General features: G+C 42.6%; 1 protein-coding gene across 15 annotated transcripts in view; it reads right to left on the reverse strand.

Moving 5' to 3' along the window:
• Ikzf1 (IKAROS family zinc finger 1) overlaps positions 1-23,826 on the reverse strand; it is a 101,524-nt gene that overhangs the window by 29,990 nt on the left and 47,708 nt on the right. For 8 of the 15 annotated variants that reach the window (XM_069995996.1, XM_069995994.1, XM_069995995.1 and 5 more), the window contains one exon: positions 6,492-6,551. The exons of the other annotated variants lie outside the window; for them this stretch is intronic. In XM_069995996.1, coding sequence (XP_069852097.1) covers positions 6,492-6,551 — 60 coding nt within the window. The remainder of the gene's footprint in view (positions 1-6,491; positions 6,552-23,826) is intronic. 15 annotated transcript variants of the gene reach the window in all.

Consider the following 23,826-nt stretch of genomic DNA (forward strand, 5'->3'; position numbering starts at 1 on the left):
ATCAGGCACAAGACTACATTTTTAAATCAATATTTTCAATCAACTATCCTCAAAGTTTTGTTCCTGGCAAAGCAGCTTGGAAAATACACATCAGACTTTCAGATTCTGAGTTCTTCCAGCTCTGTTGAGGTGAGCCAGCCCTCTGTTTGATTGAATCCTCAGACTCAAGACTGAGAAAAACCTCTGTAAATAATCCTCCTAGTTCACAACCCTTCAGGTTTATTTTACTCACCAAATTCCTCTTGATTTTGAGACTCGGAGTCCAGATACTTTCAGCCAGCAAAATAACTGTCCAGAATCTCAGCTCCTCTCTTTTTAAAAGCTCAAGGTCTTAGGCTAGTCATGTAATTTCTCTGTGCCTTGATTTCTACATCCATAGAAACAGGCACTAACCTAACCCTAGCAGGAGGGCTGGGAGAATTCAGTGGATTGACAGATGGGGACTGGGACTTGGCAAGTGGAAACCATCTAGCCATCTCATACAGTGAGGCTCTGCCTAATCCCTATGGTATGCCACTTACCTTGTATCATGCACACAACACTCCAGGTGCACTCTATTTAATCTCCATAGAATTCTATACAGGAAGTATCATTATTAATATTGGGGCACAGAATGGGCAGATCACTTGCTAAATTCAAATATAAGCAGATGGCAAAACTAGTCCTTTGTGGGGTGGGGAAGACTTACAAATAAGAAAACAACATGAGTAAATTAAAACATGGGTAAGAGCTTCTACAGAAAACTTTGAGACTGCCAAAGTTTGGATTTAATTCAAGGCTGAAGAGTGTTGTCCCTTTCCATCAGATCTATTAGTCCCTGAGAAGCCCAGTGCAGAGATTCTTCAAGTGCTGGTCCCTATGAGGTTCTGAAGACCAGAGATTCAGAACTCCTTGCATCTCAATATCCTCCTGCTAGCCCATGTTAGCTGTTCAACAAGAGGCTGAATCCCACTGACAGGTGAGTAAAGGAGACAGGGCAGGCAAAGGAGGCTGGTCTGCCATTCGGGTCATGGTGCTCATTTACTACTGAGGTTTTCAGAATCAGTCTTCTCAGCTGTATTCTGCGCATCTTCCTGGGTAGAAGCTAATATACGAGGCCCTTACTGCAGTGTCTGCAATCAACCTTGCAATGGTTTGGTGCTTGTCCTCTGAATTCCCATGTGCTAAAGGCTTGGTCCCAAGAGTGGTGAAATGGAGGCAAAGGGTGGAACCTGAGATCAGCAGGGCCTTGTGGACATGCGTGTGTGTGTGTGTGTGTGTGTGTGTGTGTGTGTGTGTGAGTGTGTGTGTGTGAGTGTGTGTGTGTGTGTGTGTGTGTGTGTGTGTGTGTGTCTGAGTCCTTAGAGCATGCCCTTGAAAGGGAGGGACTGTGGGACCTGTCTCCCTGCTTAAGCTGCTTTCTAAGATATGATATGGGCAGACTGCACTGACATGTGCTCTCCATCATTGTCATCTGATGCCCTCCCAGAGGCCCAAAGCAAGGGGGCTGCCTGATCTTGGACTGGAACCTCCAGAACCATAATTCATGGAAAGTAAACCTTTTCTCCTTATAAGTTATCTTGCCTATGATATTTTATTGATGTAATGAAAAGCTGACTCATGAAAAGCATAAGAAAAAGAAGCGTTCTGAGCTAGCACACTTGCTCTGTCTGGCCACATGATGGCTTCTGCCATTGTATGTTGTGGCTCAAAGGCCCTTACTAGATGGCCAGCGCCACGCTCATAGACTTCTTAGCCTCCAGAACCACGAGCTAAATAATTCTCTATTCTTTATATATTACCCAGTTGCCAGAATTTGCCACGCCCATGGAAAACATACTGCTCTGTCAACAGGATAAATCTACAATGATCTGTGCATTCCTTTATCTAGGCTTGTGTTTAATTAGCCACCTTTAAAAAAATGTGAGACTGGAACATTCTAGAACCCAATGGAGTAAATTGCACCTAGTGTGGCAATTTCTTCTCTCATCAGAGCTAGAGTACAGAGCTGTCCTGACATATGTAAACTAGGTACTCTTGAGGCTGGGGAAAGAGCACCATGCAGAGCAAGTTTGGGGTGATCCCCTCCACATGTTCCTGACCTGGCTGTCTTTCATTCCCTTTGGTGGCAACCAATTAAAGAGAATTCATTCTGGTCACGCGTGGACAGATGACACACCTTCCCGAAGTGACCATGCACTTCTACAGTAATAGGAATAATGCTCATTTGTGCTATTCTCTGTGGTGCTCTGGGGTGCTTTGCTGTGGCCTGTGTAGGTGCTACCTGAAGAGGAATAGGACAGCAGGGACCATCATCAGTGACACCCAGGCTTCTGGCATCAGGAGGAGAAGTCCTGCCATGACAGGGGCAGGCTGCTCACATGAGGAAGGAAAGCCCAGTGCCAGGAAGGAAGCAGATGAGGAAGCACCAGGGGGAAACATGCAATGGATGTTGCTTTAAATACCGCAGACATCCTTAGAGCCAGAAGACCTGTGTCAATGCCTCGTTTGACTTGGGGTAGCTGAAGCCAGGACTCTGGTGTTATTAACCCACCTGACTATTTTGCTAATAGCTATGACAGAACCAAAAAGTAAAACAGGTTCAAAAGGCATGGGAGAAGGGAGTTTCTCACAAATGACCCCAAGACCTACGTGGATCCCCAAATACAATCTCAGGTACACATGAATGTAAGATGGGTGGATGTTAAGGCTATGTGTCTATGCATATGTAAGGGATCCCTTGCACACACGGATGTGATGGGCAGTAGGAACATAATTCCTTCATATAAGGAATTCACCTATGAACATTTTGCAAGTCCCATCTTTACTCCATTACTCAGAACAATGATGAACTCAGTAAGGTGCTGAATAAACTGATTAAATATAGAACATGAAATGCACACTTGTGAAATTCTTTCCCCAGAAGGCTCAGAGTCAGGCCTGCCCCGAGCTCTTCCACTGACTGAGAAATAATGGACAGGGGCCCACTTTTATTATTCAAAAAATATGGCATGTATTAAGGGAGGATGCTTTCAATTTAAAAAGAAGAATACTTAAAATCTTATCGTCACATACAGGCCTTCGATGTAATTATTAACCCCACGGTCTTGAAACAAACCCTTGTTCTAAATGGGACATGGCCTTAAGCATCTAGATAGGTTTAGAAATGAAGAATCTGGAGACTCCAGGAGCTGTGAGATCAACAGGAGCCAAGATGCCTAGAGCTGCCAAGCATTATAGGCACTTGTGAATAATTGAATGTTTTTAATGCATAGGTGTAATGTACACTGGCAGTCTCCACCTTGCAAATGGTTTATGTTTCCTCTACGTTTTCATTTCCTTTCTAGAATGTGTCATTGTATTTACTAGAAAAGTATATTTTTTAGTACACAATATGTATTTATCCATGAAAAATATTCTACAATTATCACCCTACCTTGGTTTAAAGCTATGTAGACTTGAAGTGCTCCATATTTTACATGAAAAATTGTAATGACTAGTAATTAATTAGAATAAAAGTATTTAAGCAGCATTACTGAGGGTAATTAAATAATAATTTGAGATGGAAGCTAGATGTGGAAGCTCAAGCCTGTGATCCTAGCTACTTGGGAAGCAGAGATTGGGGTATTTTAGTTCAAGGCCAGTCCAGGAATAAGAGTCCATGAGATTCCATCTCAACCAATGGCTGTGCATGGTGACATGTGCCTGTCATCCTCAGTGGCTCAGGAAAGCACAAGTAGGAGTTTGGCAGTCCATGCTGGCTCAGTCATAAGGAGACCCTGTCTTGAAAACAGCAAAAGTCAAAAAGGGCTGAAGGCCTGGCTCAAGTGGCAGACTGCCTGATTGTAAGACAAGGCTCTGAGTTCAGTCCCCAGTACCACCAAAAAATGAGATGAGGATATTTAAGTATGCAAATATATATATATATATATATATATATATATATGCATGTGTTTGTGTGGCATCTAAAAGAGATTTGTGAAATTCTAAGCATTTTTTTGTTGTTATTGTTGGTCATGGGGGTTGAACTCTGGGCCTGGGCGCTGTCCCCTCAGCTCTTCAGCTCAAGGGTAGTGCTCTACCACTTCAGACACAGTGCCATTTCTGTTTTTTTGGTGGTTAATTACAGATAAGGGTTTCATGGACTTTCCTGCCCGGGCTGGCTTTGAACCGTGATCCTGAGATCTCAGCCTCCTGAGTAGCTAAGATTACTTACAGGCATGAGCCACTGGCACTTGGCAAATTTTAAACATTTTTGTATATATGATACATTTATTTGAATTAGGGCAGAGAAGGGGAACAACAGAATGGTGAGACAAAGGACAATGCGGGGGAACCAATGGAACAGTGGCATACACAAAAAAATATGTTGGAAATGATCTGTACAACTTGGGGAGGGTTAGGGGGAGGGAAAGAAGGAGAAAAATGAGGGAAGGGATAACAAGTTTGACAAGAAATGTACACATTACCTTACTTATGTAACTGTAACCTCTCTATACATCACCTTGACAATAAAAAAGCCAACTAAAAATTAATAAAACAATGCATTACCATATGCTACTATTTAAAATATAGGGTATCTATCTTGTCCAGTATTAGCAATACTATTACTGGATGTCTTAGGCCTTTCAATGGAATGAAATCAGGCAGACAGAAAACACGGAAAAGCCAGAAAAGTGGGTAAGTATAAAAAATATCAATTGAAAGTATATATGCATTTTCTGTAGGTATCAAGGGATATAAATTGGAATAAAGATGAGAGAGGAAGTCACAGAGTTGTATTTGAATTTTGAGAAGTGTTCAAGGCATAAAGAACAATTTTTCTACCATGGCCACAAGGTGGTGATATAGACCAAGAACAGTTTGGTTGCTGTTGGGTGGGGGTGGGGGGTAGGGTGTGGGGGGCCAGAGGGTGTTTGTAACAGACAGCCATATGTGGGAGGAAGACATTTACAATTTGAAGGTATTGAGGTATAGGGAGAATGAAAGGGAGATAATAGGACTTTATGAACCCCTATGTATAAAAATATAGACCAGATGTCTGTCCAAATGCGCATTATGTCTCAGAAAAGCTCCCAGTATCATTTATCATACATGTCTACATGCAGTATTTTTTGTGTTGTAAAGGTCTTACCAAAAATTCTATTTGAATGTTACAACAGGATTAAGCTTAAACCTCCCTCAGACTTCATGGGAAGATGTCTTAGAATGTCCTGTCTTTTTTAGTGCATTTGACTTAAGTCAACAATGTTACCTGTCATATCAAAATTCATATATTCCCCATCTGAATATCTTGTTTTAGATGTTATATGAAGACATACAAATACTCACATGCACAGACATGTACATATGCATAGACACACATATCATAGAGATAAATATCAAATTATTATTTTAAATTTGAATCAAAAGAATATTAACAAGAGAAAATTTTCTATAGACTTCAATATCTTAGAATAGCTATCAATGTAGCTGTGAGAAAAAGTAAACCTAGACCCATCTGCTAAATCCTTTAAAAACTGTCTTTGATAACCATGATATCAGAAATCTGTCTTTATCTGTTATTGTTATCTCATATTTCAGCTTATATTCATCATCATTACAAGTTTTAAAAGCTGGAATGAATATGTGGCTTAGTGGTAGAGCACTTGCCTTTGGCTCAACACCAGCACCACAAAAACAAAACTGAAAAAAAAACACAAAACAAAACCCAACAATAATAAGCACAACTTCTTTTTCTGGGATGGCTTCAAAAAACTAGAGAATTTACTAAAACAGACTTTTGAGGATTGAAATTCTAAGAATGGTAACCAACTTGTAATACTTAATATTTCTCTGTACATTTTAAAAATGGCATTCCCTGTTTAAAAAATACTATGTTAAAGTGGTTGCCCAAAATATATTTATGGCTTATAAGCTGTCAGTACTTTAAAAAGAAAAAAAAAAACACAAAAATGAACAGCTCAGAGCAGAGAAGGCCCTGCCCACTATTGGCCCCTGGCCAATAGTTCACTCATTCTTGTAGCAAGGCCTGGCTTCAGAGGGGCCTGGAAGCCAGGGGGAAGTTTCCTCCAATCTGAAATGAATACTCCATCACAAAAGGAGAGGAGTGCAACTTTTTCTCCTGACCTATAAAACTGTCAAAATCATCTTGAGAACATGTTGGGTTGTTTGATGGTGACAGAGCGTATGTATCACAAAGGAGACAATGCCAACATCAATCACCACACGGGTCAGATCTGATTGGCTCTATTCTCACCCCTCTTCTTACTGTCACCCCACTCTCATTCTTTTTAGTGCATCTCCAAACCCTCCAAGCTTTACTTCTTTCTGGGGGTAACTGAAGTTCCTAATGGTAGGTATTTAAAGAACATTTATCTCATTTTTTTTCTTTTTCAAATGTGAAGAATGGAGTTGATGTCAGAACATGCAATGCACAGTATCTATACGATGGTAACTAAGTATGAAATGAATACATGTGTCTGCTTTCTAGAAGCAAAGTATATACTTACGAGAGAAAGTTTGGGGAATTATTGCATGAAAATCCCTAAAGCCATCAGCCCCATATGTAACTGCAATAAAGAAGGCAAAAAGAAAGCAGGATTGTAATACCATGAAAGATACAGTATGAATTTAAATGACAGCATTATTTAAAGGAACATATTATTGCTTGAAACAATTGGTCAGCTCTGAATCTGCCATTGTTGAGCTTCATGTGGGCAAGAAAAAAGGCATCAATTTGCAGCAACAGAAAAGTTGTCTTTAACTGAAGGTCCTCACTCAGAGAGACCTGTGACCTTCAAGGATCTCAACTCAACTCTTCTATAGAAGAGTTGGGAGCAAGCTAGAATGTGCTCAGTCTTGATCTCTTGGAAGCAGAAACTCAACATTTTCTGGAGTTATGAGAAGCTTTTCAGCAGGGTTGGTACAAGATTTCAGCCGCATTACAATAGCCCATATCTAAACAAAAGCAATGCCCCCCTCCCACCGGTGGATGTATTACATGTATTCTTTGTTCAGCTTTTTCTGAGGATGTGTCTGTAGACAATTTGAGTATTTCCATGCAACACATTGAGGGGGGAGGGATTTGTTGCTTTCCCTTTACCTTCAAAAAGGGCTACCAATTTCTATGAATGGTACAACCACTACCACCTTCAATCTTCAAGTTCTTACTCTGGCATAGGCTGAGAGGCCAGTGGGCTCCCATTTCTCAAGATATACATGCACATGTGAATACTTACATACCTGGTTTTCCCTCTGGACGTCACATGGTTGTGACTGTCAGAGTTATGTGCCCACTAAACTTCTAACTTAAACACTTGGACCAAATACAACCACTGAATTAGCACTGAAAAAGCAGTGAAATTTTGCTAAACTCATTTGACCACAGATCCTGTCCATGTAATAATTATTAAAACATTGGGTTAATGGGAAAACATAGTTTGGGGAGATACTGTTAAACTTGTTTCTTGGGTCAGTGGCTTAATTATCCTACTGTAATCCTGGCTCTGAATCTCTTCATTTTGTTCTTGATTGCCCGAATCCCATAGATAAAGTCAACATCATGCACCTCATCAAACAGAGCGATTGTTAATTGGCTTGCTTAGAGAGGGATGAGTTTGATGGCTTGAAAACAGCCAAAAACATAGTGCAATTTTTTTGTCAGTCGTGGGGCTTGAACTCTGAACCTAAGCATTAACCCTTAGCTCTTCAGCTCAAATTGAGCACTCTACCACTTGAGCCACTGTGCCACTTCTGATTTTCTGAGTGGCCTACTAGAGATCGAGTCTCGCAGGCTTTCCTGCCTGGGCTGGCTTTGAACCACGATCCTCAGATCTCAGCCTCCTGGGTAGCTAGGATTACAGGCATGAGCCACCAATGCCTGGCCGTAATGCAAATTTTTATCCTATCAATTGTCATTCCTGCTACATTGAGTTCCAAAATGTGTATATAAACTTTTCAGCTTCAGTTGTTCTGTACGATGGAGAAACTACTATCTTAGATTATAGGAGAAGAGGCAAATGTATTAAGCAGGAAAGGTTAAAATTTAAAGATGGGGACATTAGAGTAGGTAAAGTCACACAGAAATCTCTGGTTAGATGGCTCAATGCTGAGAGGCTGTGCTACTGGTTGATGCAGGTAGGACTTGCTTGGAAAGTGAACTTCCTGACATATTCCTTCAGTTATGCAGCCACAGCTCAGCCACCTGTGGCATGCATGCTCATGCGCAGAACAGTGGGGGTGAAATCATGTTGACTGGTAAACTGAGGAAGAAAGGAGCTAAGAGATTGGGATTACAATTTGTTTGTCATTAAAAAGGATAGACTTGTTGCATCTTGGAAACCAAAATATAAGACTTGAAACATGCAATTTGTTTTATTTACTAATTGTCAGTCCTGGGCCTTGAACTTAGGGCCTGTGCACTGTCCCTGAGCTTATGGGCTCAAGTTTAGTGCTCTAAACTTGAGCCATAGCTCCACTTCCACAACATATAATGTTGTCCAAATAGTTTGCAGTTTGTTCATATTTGTCTAGAATAGACTGTGACCATATATTACTAGACAAGACATGTTAGTGACTTTTCAAGACAATCTGTACTTTGCTTAGTGTAATTCAAATGAGCCTTAGTAGATCTGAAAGTCTGATTTTCTACAAATTACAAAAACAAGTTTACAAACAAAATATACTTGTCATTATCAAGTTCTACTTGGTCATAGCAAAGGTAAATAGAGAAGAATGCATTCTTGTTCACTACCATCCACATTTTTAAACACAAGGGTCCAGATAAAGTGGTATATAGTGTTCTTCCTGGATAGGTTATGATGTAAATAACAAAATTCGACTGAAGTCCAGTGTCTTGTGGTGGCTACTCATCATGAGCTTTATAACACTAGGTGCTGGTGTTTATAAAGCATTTAGATTTTCAGGTGGTGGTGAAGGTACCATAAACTTTCCATAAACAGTCTTGAAATCTCTTCCTTCCTTCCTTCCTTCCTTCCTTCCTTCCTTCCTTCCTTCCTTCCCTTTCTCTCTTTTTTATTTTTTTTGTGCTAGTACTGGAGCTTGAACTCAGGGTCTGGGCACTGTCCTTTAGTTATTTTTACTTCAAAACTGGTGCTCTACCACTTGAGCCACATCTCCACTTTTGTTTATTTGGTGGTTAGCTGGAGATAAGAACCTCATGGACTTTCCTGCCTAGGCTAGCTTTGAATTGTGAGCCTCAGATCTCAGACTCCTGAGTAGCTAGAAATACAGTCATAAACCAGTGCCTAAGTTGTTGTGTCATTGTCTTCCTTTTCCTCCTCCTCTTCCTCCTCTTCCTCCTCCTCCTCCTCCTTCTCCTTCTCTGTCTTCCTCTTCTCCCTCATTTTTTCTTTTTCTTTTGGAAATGCCATCCCCCCCAAATCTTAGCCATTGTTTTATAAAAGGGCACAGATAAAAAAGATAAAATGTATTGAATTTTTCCCTCAAATCTTCTAAAATTCATGAAATACCCTCTTCTTACCAAGAGTAAACTCAACTCATTTGCTAGGAATTTTTATTCCCAAATGTCTGGTGAACGTTGTCATATAAAATGTTGTGAATATCTCAGTTCTGAATCTTTCTCAGACTGCCAAATTGACGAATGTACAGAACAAAGATGACATGCTCATAAACCATACTTTTCGGTTTGCATTTGGCTATGGGGATTGTTTTAAATTCCAGCTGCTGCTCCTCATCAGGGAAAGACTGAAATGTTCTTGATATTTTCCCTTTTTGTGTGTGTATGCAGGGACTTAAACTCAAGGCCTTGGTACTGTCTCTTAGCTTTTTTGCTCAAGGCCAGCATTCTACCACTTGAGCCACAGATCTATTTCCAGCTTTTTAAAGGTTAATTGGAGATAAGAATCTCATAGACTTTTCTGCTTGGGCGGGCTTCGTACTATGACCCTCAGCTCTCACCCTCTGTAGTAGCTAGGATTACAGGCACCAGCTCTGGCTTTGAGTGGCTTCTCAATGGCCTTTCCCAATAAGGCCAGGCCAGTGTGGCTCCAATAGCTATCATGTACTAGTTCCTTCTGTTTAGACTTCAAGGACCCTTGTTGTGTAGGTTTTGGGTCCTGTATAAGTCTGCAACCCACATGGCCTCAGTGTAGCGTTTTCTGTGCATTGGACATGCAAATTGGAAAAGACACCAGACCATAGCTCTAGGACAATAGTGATATCCATCTGGACTCAGTCCTTATTGTTTCTTCTTCCCTGCAGTCCCCGGATGGGCAGCACATCTTTCTGAAAACTTGCCTGCATCCATCCAGCATCCCCACTTGATTCTCCACTGTTCACTTCCCTTGCTGTGCTCCAATCGTGTCACATCTTATAACATCCATAAAACCACCACCATCGCCAAGCTAAGTCCAGAGCACATCCTATTTCCTACCTGCACTTTCTGCCTATCAGCTAGCAAGTGGGCTGGCAGGTATGTGCCTCATGGGCTTTGGCTTGCAGGTTCTCTTCACTCTGTCTGCCCGTTGGAATAACACAGTCAGCCACAACGCTACTCTTATCAGGCAAAATCTGACTTCCAGATTTCCTATTGGTCTGCAGTGTTACGATGACTGTCACAAGCCCTACGTCAAAATCCTTCCACAACTGGCAATCAATGTCAGCAAAGTATCCTATCTCTCAGCAGGTAATATTATTCAGAACAGAAAGGCATGGACCTTAGAGGAAAATGCAAAAAATATAAACAACAATAAAACCTTATATGCTGCCCTCTTGGTTGCAGATATGCTACAGTTTCCAACTTAACTATACAAAGACTTACTGCTTAGCTAAATCTGAGCTGCAACTTGAAGTTACCCTCCTGGACCAAGCAGCTCTCTACATCCTGCATCAGGCTTAAGATCATTTCCTCCATTCAAACTTGGCTCAACCTCTGGTCCAGCTCCTCATGGATTCTGGCCTCATGGATGGCAGAGTCAGCAAGGCCTGCTTTAGGATACCTGTTTAGAAGTTGAGCCTCTCTCTTACTGTCTCGATCTAAGCCTCTCTGAGATAAACTCTCAGCTCAGGAAGTTAGTGTGGCCCCAGAGTACTGGTGCTCAGCTAGATATCATGACACACCAGCTCATTTCCCACATGCTCTCTGACATCACATACAGGGCAGGCAGGTGCTTATCACCTGCTAGTGAATGAACAAGTTTCTCACTTTCTGAGGAAATCCATAGTAGTAGCTAGACATTTTCCAAAACCCACAGCCATTAAAGAAGTTACAGAAAGCATTTGATTTCTCACGGTGGAGATTAGAGTCATGATACATTTAGCCCATGTTAGTAACAGGGGAAAAATCATTCTTAATATTCTTGTAATCCAGTGTTGTACATTACTTGTCTGGACCAGCTCCTTGTTCAATTTGTCCTCTGGCTTGCTTTGGTCTGTGTCATACATATCCTGGATGTGCTTGAACCCGGATATTTGTAAGTTAGCAGGAGACAGTCATGGCCACGGCCTCACAGAAGGAAGAAGAGGCTGGCAGTGGAACGGGCACACGTTCTCTGTGGTTCTTCTTCCAGTTAGAGTCAGAAGAAACTCTTTAACATTGAACTGTGCCTCCTACTAGCTAAGAAAATTGCTCAATTTGTTAATGCCTCGGTTTTATCATTCATCCAATGGGAACAATCCTACTTATTTGGAAAGATCTGTGTGAAAATCATGGTAATATCCACGAGCTCTCTGGTCTTTAGCAGACACCCCTGAGAAAATAGTGATTAGCTCTGTACTTGGTAGAAAGCCAATGCCTTATCATCTTGTCGAAGAGAATCCAGCATCTGTGGTATCAGCTACACCCATCTGCTACATTCCTCAAGTGTGAACAGGGAGGGTACTTTTGCAGTCTATGTAGGCAAAGGGGAAAAGGCAAAGACTTCAGGGAAAATGCTACTCACATGTTCCAATCCTGAGTGTAAGCATCTGCCCCCTTAGCACCGAAGGGACCACACTGAGAGCCTCATTAACCCTCAGGCGGACAGACGAAGGAGAGCTGAAATGGTGTCCTGTGGGACCTTGCCTGCAATACTGGAAGCCCAAATGATATAGAGGAGGCAAGGAAGGATGCAGATAGCTTGCTGTTGGTATAGTATGGTTGGGTCCCTCTGCCTGACTTTTTTCCCCAGTGCTGAGAGGGAACCCAAGAGCTTGTGATGCTATACTGGTACTCTATCACTGAGCTCCATCCCCAGCCTCATTGTTGTTTATATTTTATTAACACGATATTAAACTATCATAGTGAACAATCAGGCAAAAAGTAACCCAGGTAGCATGCAAAAATAGTGACTTTGTTGGAACTATACTTGTGCTGAAGAGATTACAGGAATGACACTGGGGGGGGGTGCTCCTGTGGTCAGCAGAACACTCTATGTTTCTCCTTCCAATCATTCAGGCCTTGGAAGGGAAGGCCAAAACAGTGCACACAGTGTGCATGCTTGTGTTCACTTGCCATGTGGAAAGGCAAAGAAGGAAGACAGTAGGGAAGGGATGTGGGGTGAGGAGTTCGAATATCACCAGAGCACCTGACATGTAGGACACAAAGTGAGAGGTGTCATCCAGTGCTGGGCATGTGAGGAGCTGGCATAACTATACTTAGGTACTAGTTATCATGGTCCTAGGGAAGCAGCAGCTGGGACTGTGGCTGCCGGTGCTGAAAGGCATTTGGCAAGCTAGGGACTGAAGATGTAAAGAAATAAATAGGTTGACCTGACTTCCTGAAACCTGGTTATAGAAGGTGCAGTGAACAAAACATCAGTGAGGGAAGTACCACCCCTCCCTTACCAATGAGAAAACACCAGCAGACAAAGACTGAGCAGTCTAACTTCCATTCTATCATCTTTGCCCCTTCCCCATCAAGTGCAAAGGATGTCTGGGGGACTTGGCTCATCTCTAGGTACTGCCAACAGTCCCAGCCTTTCCCTCCTATCGCCAACTCTGGCTCTGTTGTCAGCCCCAAAGATTCCAGAAGCCCAGGGCCCAGCTTCAGGGAGGCCAGAGATAAAGTAATCTCCTGCAGGACACACAGAGGGTGGGTCCTCTGCCGTCCCTCCCGTCCACAAGCCTAACGGGTCCCTGTCAGAATTCCAAGCACAGGGTGACTCAGCGAAGCAGGAGGGACAGGAAGGACATCTCAGATGTTGCCTAGCCTTGTGGAGGCCCCGAGTTTATGGCCATAGGTAATCTCCTGTGGCATGTACCTTCTGATGGTCCGTGATCTGTAGATAGCACTGCAGGGGGCAGGGAAGCCTCATTACTGTCATGATCATTTTTCCTTGTGCTCTTCCCAGGGAGCCAGTTTCTCAGGCTCTTTCTCAAGTAGTCAGCCCATGAGCAGTGAGGAACCAAAAGTACAAGATGGCTCAGAATATTTGTCACTGAGCTGGCTGTGTGGGAAGGGAAGTGAGCTTGGGAGCAGTGGCTGTGACTGTGGGTTGGGATGCACCTGACTGGTTTGGTGCACGAATGTAAACAGGTGTGTGGGGACAGAAGTAGTCTCAGGTACACGTGCAGTGCATGCAATGGGTACATGCCTGCAGCACCCATTCTTCCTGCACTTGTAGTTACCACGGTAGCTCAGTGAGACAGGGTAAGTGGCAGAGAGCTGATATTTGTAGTGGTCTTTCCTTTAAGGAGGACAGATTTTGCAGACATGTAGACAGAGCCCAGTCATTTGGAACATCAGATTAGCTCCTTACCACTGAATGACCCATTCTCCAGAATTTCAGCTCTGGAGGAAGAAGGTTGCAGATGGTGTCCATGAGTCAAACTGGGACTCTACCATGCTAAGAAATGACAGTGAAATGCAAAGCTTCCTCCGTTTCTTAATAGTGACACACACATTTGATAGAAAGTTCTGGATAAGAAATGGTGGCTTGTGGCAGAAGTTGGTATAGTGGAAGTCATACCTAATGTAAGACATTCTGAGACCTAAGGTAAAAATGTGTGAAAGTTTAAAGCCCAACTAGTGTTCATTTATCACTAACTTGGGTAAATTCAGTTTCAAGGGCTGTTTTATAGTTCTTCTCATAAGGAACTCTTAAAGCTTTTCTGTCACCCATTTTTTTTCTTTCATTTTTCTCTTCTCTTCTTTCGCTTCTGATCTCTCTTCCTCCATATTCTCTGAGGTACAGTACTGTGCTTCGCAAATGCTAGTCACATACTTTTTATTGACCATCATAGCCAAGAGTTATTAGTGAGCCCTGGATCTGCTGGAAATTGGTACAGACATGGATTTATAACATGAAGCACTGATGGCTCACTTCTGTAATCCAAGATGCTCAGGAAGCTGAGAGTTGATGGTTCAAACCCAGCCTGGGTAGGAAAGCCTGTGAGACTTTTATCTCCAGTTAACCAGAAAAAAAAGCCAGAAGTGGAGGTGTGGCTAGGGCTCAAGTGGTAGAGTAGCAGGCTTGAGTGAAAAAAGCTAAGTAAGACTGTGAGGCCCTGAGTTCAAGTCCCAGTATTGGCACCAAAAAGGAAAAAATGAGGGAGCCAGGCCTTCAAGAAATGTTGGCTGTTCTTCACCTGACCAGGCACCATCACCACTTTCTGAGCTCAGCTCAATACTCAGAAACCTCCAGCTTCCTGGCACTTCTGTCAAAGTTTCACATCTCTTGGGAAAAACCTTCAAATGCCATGTTGCTTTTCCTAGTAGGCATCAGCTGTTTCTTAGGATTGGAGTGTCTCAGAAACTCCAGGCCGCCTTGTCAGCAGCACTTCTTTGAAATGAGTGAAGTCTTTTCTATCCTGCCTTTGTCATTTTCTGATCAGCAACACTTTTATTGAGAATATCTGCAAATACTTAGATTAGATCATGCTTTCTTCCCAGTTAAAAATCTCACAAGCATTAAGCTTGTGAGGGCCACTGAATCAAATCACTCAGCTGGAGGAATCTAAAGAGTTTTTCTGAGGAAAACAACAGTTACTTTTTAAATCCTTGCAGCAACCCTATTGGAAAATATCCATCCCTCAAAGAAATAAGACTCAGAGGACACTGACCTGTCCAAGGTCAGTATGCAAGGATTGGAGCCCAAATATATGGGATCCACAGCCCATTTCTTCCCTGGTTTACCCTTACTACTAAGTCCTGTCCTGATTGACTTGTACAAATCTTCCCCTGCTAGCATTAATTCGCTACAGGAGGCTGCTTGAATAAAGTCACATTGCATATCATTGCAGGAGCGATTTCTTCTCAGGCATTCTGTATGTTTGCATGGCAAGCCCTGGGGAAAATCATATCACCAAAGAGTCACAAAAGGAAAATCAGTCTTTGCCCCAGAGTGTTTACAGCCTAGCAGTATAGGCGAAAAGTCAAACTCACTACCAACAGCAGCACTGTGCAAATGCAAAAGAGTCCTAGGTTCTTAGGAGATGAGTGATATGGAGGAAGGATTTTTAGGAGTCACACAGGCATACAGGCTAAGACAAATGGAGGTGTGGGGAAGGGTTCTCTGCCAGCTCAGAGTTGTGGGCAGTGTTCTGAGATTCAGGGAGGCTGGTAGGCTGGCACAATCTCAGAGGTCTCTACAAACTGACATGAGGTTCTCAGGCAACAGGAAGTGTGAGGTACCCAGTCAGCGGGTCACATGGTGGGAACAGATGAAAGGACATTGGTCTGGAGAACGGATAGAAAAGCCTGAGGGAGGGACACTCATTGAAACACCTCACAGACAGAAGCATGGAAGTTGGGAGCCTGTGAATGTTGGCTGGGATCAGGACAAGGTGCTAAAGCTGGGGGGCCCAGCTCCTGAGGCAGAAGGCTGTGTCCCCACTGCCTTCCACCAGCATGTGTAGCATCACCTGCCTCCCCAAGTCATAGTGTCTTACAGGATCTCCAGCAAGCCAGAGAGACCCAAGCTTCCTGGGCCTGACTTCTCCATTCTGTCTTCTTCCTCCCTGTCAGCTATCCTGTCTCATCTAGATGCACCATCCCCAGAAGGCTGGGCCCACAGCTAGTGATTGTGACACTGCACTGGGCGTCACATTGTAACTGGGTTTCCACATCCTTCTGGCTGTATTGTAAGAGCTGAGAAGAGGAACAAAGGCAAATATTGAAATACAGGAATGTAGGAAAAGAGGAAGCTGCCCAAGACCCCAGCCCAACTGAAATGCGAAGAATTATGGAGAACTGACAGAAAAGGAAGTAAGAACAAGGAATTGTACTTGGCTGCTTAGCACAGAGCATGTGCACACACACACAAACACACACACACAGACATGCATATGCACACATAGCCATATGACGCATACAGATACATATACTTACAAGATAGATGCACAGTTCTACATAACCACACATACCTGAACCCATACAGCTGCAGATACACACACACACAGGCACACAGACACACAAGCAAACAGAGATACATATGTTCTTTCACTCACATACATAGACACATACACATGTCAAGACAAGGCATTTCTTAGGAAAACTGAGGGAATGGATGGGACTGGGAGAGATGGAAGAGAATGATGAAAGGGGTGATATCGATTGAGATGTAGTATAGTCACAAATGGACATGTTGAATTGAAACATAAAAATTATCAAAAATAAAAATTATCAAAAAATAAAACATCAAAAAGGAGAGGCATTGCTCATTCAGACATGCACAGATATTATACAGGTACCCATGTAGACATGTGTAACACACACACACACACACACACATTTTCCTTGCACCTAAAACAAACTTTTAAAATGAGAGTTTTTGAGTTCCTAGCTTCAGAAGAAGAGCAGCATTTGCAATGTGGTCCAGCTGGGAGCCATGACCTTAGTGATCCTGCTGGGGAATGGATCCTGAAAACCCAGAATTCCTAATAATTCTAGGAGGAACCTCTGGTCTTTTTCTCATATACTTAACAAACCCGAGTAAAACTACAGTAAAAATTTCCTTACATTATAATCAAGAATGTAGTTTAAGGCCCAAGACAGCGTAAGATGGAACAAAGCACATTTAGGGAAGACACATATTTAGGGGCCTCCAAAAGTCATTTTTTTTTTCCAAAAAGGAGGAGAACAGGCAAGGAGAGAAAAGTCTTAAAAACTGAGAACAAAATAGTGAATGAACCCGTTTGCCCTTGGCATCTCTGTTGGTGGAGATAACGAGAACTGAGTTCTGGGTGAAAGGTAGCCCCATGGGGGAAAGTGGAGGCTGTTGAGACAAAAGTCCTTATCTAGTTCTTTCACAGGAGTCTGGCCTGAGCAGGCTGGGCCCACCAGGAGTCCTACTGTAGAGCCCAGTGCAGCTGCAAAGTTCCCTTAGCAGCAGCACGAAGGTTAAAGTCCATGCACCACTTTCCAAGAGAAATATCAGCTGCTCCAACTCCTTTGAACTGCAATGGTACCTTCTGAGCATTGTTTCTTTCCATTTATTTAAATTTTTTGCAGCAATGAATCTAAAATAAGAGTGATAAGAGTCAGAAAGATATGGATAGACACTTCAACCATCGCCCCTGGGCTCACTGCCCAATGTGCTGTCTTCAGTTGGTGTCTGGTCCTATACAGGGCACCCACTGGGTGGGGAAGGACATTCCTGGGCTCACTTGTGCCTGTGTACCACTTATACATGATCCTTCCCTCTGGCACTCTGCCCTACACCAGATCTTTAAAGAGGATTTGCAGTACATAATACAGTTGACTTTCTACCTGTATGAGATCGGGGAGGAGGGTGGAATCTAGTCCCTGTAAAATGGATGATCTGGTTTTAAGATGGCCTGATCAATTCTGATAGACAGAGAGGGAGGCTCAGGGCCCATTGCCTCCAGATTTTTTTGGAAACTTAACATATACCCTTCTTCACCCTCCTGGGAAGAAGTTCTGGTTGGCATTTCAGTCGGCCATACATTGTTCTTACTCTTCATGACATTTTTGATCTTGAGGGACAAGGCTACAGCTAGCCATGCTAGAAAGTAAAAAAAAAAAACCCAGTAGAAATTCTAGAGAAGAGGGTGAAAGGTCTGTGTACCTAAAAATTTATTTCATTTTTCTCCCTTCAGTTTTGACAAATAAGTTTCTCATCTTCATTCCCTTGCTTTTGTTGTTGTTGTTCTATTTCAAAGAAATACATGGTACAAAAACCATGGTTGAGGTTGCTGTGTTCCTCTGCTTTTCTGACACTTCTCTGACCATGTTCAGAAGGGAGGGACCCGGTACTGACACTCCAATCCTATCTCTGGCTTTCTGCTCTGGGCCCTTTAGTCTGTGATAGGTGCAGCAACAAATGGGAGGAAGCTAATCTCCACTATGCCACCCTGGACAGCAAGGCTTCTTCATGACAAACAGAGGCCCAGAAGGATCAGATGCCGGCTCATCCATCCATAACAATGTCTGCTGGACAGCTCTGTACCAGTTCTTTCTTCTTCCTTTTCCTTAATTCCCCTGGCTATCTTTCCAGTGGACCAGCTGCTCATGGCCCTAGATTCAACTAGAAGAACCCCTGATTCCTTCTATGCCAAGGAAAACTGCTGGAAGACTCACCTCAAATACACATGGCAAACATGGGATTCAAAGTCCAAGTGACAGAACCCACAAATGGTGCCTTCCTGGCAATGCTATAAGGGATTCTTCCTTCTCTGCATACTTTTAATGACCTGGTTCTGGGCCAGGTTAGGTCCCAGCATGACAAGGTCCCCTTCTGAGTCACAGAGGTGCTCATAGTAAGGAGGGCCTGGGACAATAGTGTTTGTCTCGTAAAAGACAGGACTGAGGTCCTGAGGAAAGCAGTAATAAGGATACTGACACTTTAAAACAAATGGAGGCATAGTAACTCATTAGTAAATTTAGATTCATAGAAGAGATTCCTTAAGCAAAGACAGCACAACTGGAAAATTATCTTGGAGCAAAAGCCACACCCTCTAAGCTCTTGGTCATCAGCTGGTCATTCACTATCTCTAGAGCCCACAAGACCATCTGAGCTCATCTTGGAGGACTCACAATTGTGGCCTGGATATTTTTGTCTGTATCACCCAATGCCTTCATTTGTATTATCTAAGTGTCTACCCGTATAGCCTGGATGTTCACTTGTATCAACGACATGTCCTAAGTCACATAGATGACTTATATCACCTGCATGCTCTCATCTGGGTCACTCGGATGCACTCATCTGGGTCACGTAGATGTTCTTATCACCTGTATGTCCTAACCTGGGCTATGTGAGACCAACTGACCTGTGTCACCAGATGCCTGGCCTAGATGGTTAACATGCTATAACATGGAATGGAAGAGGAGGGGACAATTCTTTTTCTGCTCTTTTACATGGTGTCAACATTCCACTATAGAAATAAAGGGTGCAGAGGTGGCCAGAGGGTATCTTTAGGCTCTAGACAACAGGCCTATTTGGGGATACATGGTAGCCTGGGAAGAATGCAGAGACTAAAACAGCTCATCAGGGCAGAATTGTTGGCTGAAAGAATGGAGGAGACAGAAGGGCAGGTTTTTCCTTGAGCACTTTTTGCTTCATTTTAATTAACTTTTTTGTATCAATATGGAGCTTAAATTCAGGACTTCAAGCTCTTGCTTGGCTTTTTTGCTTAAGGCTTGTATTCTACCACTTGAGCTGAACCTCCACTTCTACTTTTTTGTTGGTTAATTGGAGATAAGAGTCTTTCAGAGAGCTGGGTGCAGGTGGCTCATGCCTGTAATCCTAGCTTCTCAGGAGGCTGAGATCTGAGGATCATGGTTCAAAACCAGCCCAAGTCCGAGAGACTTTCTAGAAAACCAGAAGTGACACTGTGGCTCAAGCAGTAGAGTGCTCACCTTGAACTGAAGAGTGCAGGGACAGCGCCCAAGCCCAGAGTTCAAGCCTGATAACTGACCAAAAAATGTCTCTCAGATCTGTCTAACTCAGATGGCTTTGAATCATGATCCTTAGATCTCAGCCTCCTGAGTAGCTAGGATAACAGAGCTACCAGTGCCCAGCATGGCCCCATTTTAAAACACTAAATTTGAAATCCCTACTGTTGAGAAGATCAACAGGCTCAAAAAGCAATTACTTCTTTCCTCCCACAAGCATTATTCGTATTCAGAAATTAGGTATGTCCATCTGCATCAATCAGAGACAAGAGGTCCAGAGTGAGAGACTAGAAGTGACCTCTGAGCCAAAGACCAAAGAGAAGCAAAAACAACTGAGCTACAATTCATGTGTTGACCATGACCATTGCTTTATACACAGGAATTAGAAAAAAACAAAACAAAACACAAAAACCAAAACCTGGTCAGAGTCACGCCTGTAATCCTAGCTACTCAGGAGGCTGAGAGCTGAAGATCGCTGTTCAAAGGCAGCCTGCACAGGAAAGTCCATGAGCCTTATCCCAATAAATTTAAGAAAGCTGGAAGTGGTGCTATGGCTCCAGCCTTGAGCAAAAGAAGCTTAGGAACAGTGCCAAAAGGCTCAGAGTTCAAGCCCCAGGACCAGGGGGAAAAAAACCCCTGACTAAATGGTTCTTTTTTTAAAAAAAAATCATAAACATCTGCAAGTTCCAAAGCAGAGGAAGAGAATATAATACCCAGATTAGGGAATTGAACATGATCATTCATTGTACATCTCTGAGCTGCCTGGGCAAAATGACTTTTTCCTCAATGAACTGTATAACCTATGGGATCACAAATGCAAGTTGCTTTATGTCTAAAGATGACTCCACATTTGCAATGTGGCCTGCTGTGGAAACTCTAACGTTAGCACTCCTCCATGGAAGGCGAGAGAAATGTCTGTGAAAGGAATGAAGAAATGAATGAAAAAAGGACAGGAATGGAGCTAAATGGCAGGCCACTTCCTTGGCAGCTAGCATGTGCCAGACCCTGTGCTTGATTTTTTTTAACTCAGAAAATGAAAGAATTGGTGATTGTATATACAAAGTGTGTACCTAATAATGTTCTCCTTGTAATACCTCAGTTAAAGTATTTTCAGGGTAGTCTTTTAAAGGGCTAGGGTAATGTAGCAGGGCCCACCAAAACTGTGACTCCTGCAAAAGAAAAATGTCTGAAGAATCTTGGAGGAGGGCTTCAGTAGGTTCAGGGAAGAAAATTTAGTTTTGAAAAATATATCCTCCTCCAAAAGCTAGATTAAAGAGATGACTGAGGTGACCTATGGTGATAAGGACTTGAGTGCAGGACTTGGTACAGTGCCAAAGTCACAGAGGCTTTTAGAATCTTCTCCTGCAACAGAAGGCTCACTGGCCAGCCAACTGAGCCATTTCAGACATGCCTGAGACACTGATCTTTGCCTCAAAGATCCTCTTCTGCACAAAGATAATTGCAAATATTATTGTAACTGTGTATAAAGGGTATGAATTGCAGGTGAGGGCAAAAGAGTTTGATGTTGACCGCTTCCAGGGTTCTGCTGCTGGGAAAGTAGATATGGAGGAAACAGAATATTCTGAGATTAAAAACAGGAAATGGGTGAATTCAGTGCCCCTTCTGGGAAATGATGAAATAAAATGTTTCAACCTTCAGGTGTAATCATGCAAAGCTTCGTTTATCAAGGTTATTAAGCCATAGGGCTTCTCATCAAGATAAAAAAAAACACAATTTTAAGCTTAAAAACTCTACTAGTACAATGGTTCCATCCCACTCTCCAATATCAGAAGGCTATCATGTTTAAATCTATACTCCATTCTCCAGGTCATAAAGCCAACACAAATGAAGAGGCAGCATCTAATGAACAATTGATGTGGCCAATGTTTTTGTGATCTAAAGCCAGAATTGACAAAGTTCATAGTGACTTGACTTTCATTGTTATTTAGCAATGCTAACCCCTGTATTGAATTCAGCCAGTGGAGTTACCTTGCCAAGACAAAACCCCTTCTGCTAGAAAATGCAACACATATTTACAAAGTTTAAATTGGCAAAAGAGCTGAACAAAAGGATACTCAGCTTGCTTGGGCCGTTGAGCCTGGGCTCAGATGCCTGTGACACCAACTGCAACTTATTCTCTAACACCCAACGTAAGAAGATTAAGTGGTACCCAGCGCCCATTCCTCTAGTAGTTCCCTTTCACACATTGACATGCATGGCAGTTGTACAAATCTCACCAAAGATCTAACTTTATGACTAACCAATGCAAATGAGAGGTAATGAAAGGACAGAAATGATGGGAAGTTTAACAGCATAAATATTTTCACACTTCAGTGACACCTTTTTAACTGCCAGCAACAACACAGAGTTGTCTATGTGCAAGTTTAGTGTTTCTTGGCAGTCTAAGTGATCATTACCCAATTTACTTTTCTACCTGTGTTTGTATCCTGCTTGCGGGTCCCCTGGGTTTCTGCAAAGCCCCTGCAAGCACACTTACATTCAGAATTGGGTGGGTAGAGGAGCTGATCTTAGTTCAGAAATACTACATGTTTAGTGCATTAAATTGCCAGATAGGCCTTGCAAATGAGACCAAGATTTGGCTTGCACGATGAAAGCCCAAAGTGGGTGGGAATAGAGGTGAGGAGGGAGATTGGCATGTCTTCTTGAGAAGACAGCCAGGGAGCAAACACCTCAAAAAGGCAATGTATAAAAACCCTTGGGGCCCTTCACTAAAGCATACATCCCAATATTTAAGAGCAAGTCCTCTGAGATAAGACACAGCTACCCAGAACCAGTCAGCTACTCTAAGTTACACAGTGGCTGATGGTGGTCATTGGGATTCCAATTATGGCTTCACTCGAGAGCTTCCCCATGGGTTGCCCCATCCACACTGCATGGTATTTCCCACGTCCTCCTGTCTCTGTTCAGACCCCTCTACTGACTGGTATATCATTTTATGTTTCTCATCTGGATTTTTGTACCTAAGTCTGATTTTTTTTAATCCTATAATTTTCTGTGTGAATTTATCAAATAAGTCAGATAAGCAGTTCAGAGTCTTAAGTGAGCTTTTGTATGGAGGGTCTCAAATTTATATCTCAAGTTTATTTCTCCATGAGGAACAACAATTGTAGGGGTGATGTGACGTTGATTAAGATATACTGTAGTTATAAATTGATGCGTTGGACTAAAACTCCTTTGCCCAACTACTTAAAGAAAATTAAAAAAACTTTTCTCTAGGTATAAAAACTATAACTTTACTCCATAGGCAATAATAGCTATGATGGAGAGTGGACTGGAGAGTCAATGCATGGGTGGAATTCTCACCCCAAATGATTCTTTGTTTGAACCATTCTTTATTGTTTTTACCATAAAAGGTCATAGCAGGAGTAGCCTCTGGAGGAGAACTGACACTGTGGACAAGGACAAGCTTCTGCTAGTGTGTGTGTGTGTGTGTGTGTGTGTGTGTGTGTGTGTGTGTGTGTGTGTGTGTGTGTGTGTGTGTGTGTGTGTGTGTGTGTGTGTGTGTGTGTGTGTGTGTGTGTGTGTGCATGTGTGCGTGCGCACATGGGCACATGCAAGCCATTCCTGGGGCTTAAACTCAAGCCCTGGTACTTTCATTGAACTTTTGTGTTCAAGGCAAGTGTTCTACCACTTGAGCCACAGCTCTCCTTCTGGCATTTTTAGTAGTTAATATGGGAATCCCACAGAATTGCTGCCCAGTTGGCTTTGAACCATGAGCTTCAGATCTCAGCCTCCTGAGTAGCTTGGATTACAGGTGTGAGCCACCAGCAGTCAGCAAGCCTCTGCTGTTTTTATTTTTATTTTTTATTGTCAAGGTGATGTACAGATGGGTTTCAGTTACATAAGTAAGGTAATGAGTACATTTCTAGTCAACCTTGTTACCCCTTCCCTCAATTTTCTCCTACTTTCCCTCCCACCTCTGCTGTTTTTGAAGGCATAGAACATATTTTATTATCTTCTAAAAAATAGCTAGACAGGCCTCATCAGAACTGATTTCTCTCCTTGTGGGT

This window comes from Dipodomys merriami, unplaced genomic scaffold (assembly GCF_024711535.1).
Source record: "Dipodomys merriami isolate MVZ:Mamm:240054 unplaced genomic scaffold, mDipMer1.0.p SCAF_5, whole genome shotgun sequence".
NCBI classification, from domain to species: Eukaryota; Metazoa; Chordata; class Mammalia; order Rodentia; family Heteromyidae; genus Dipodomys; species Dipodomys merriami.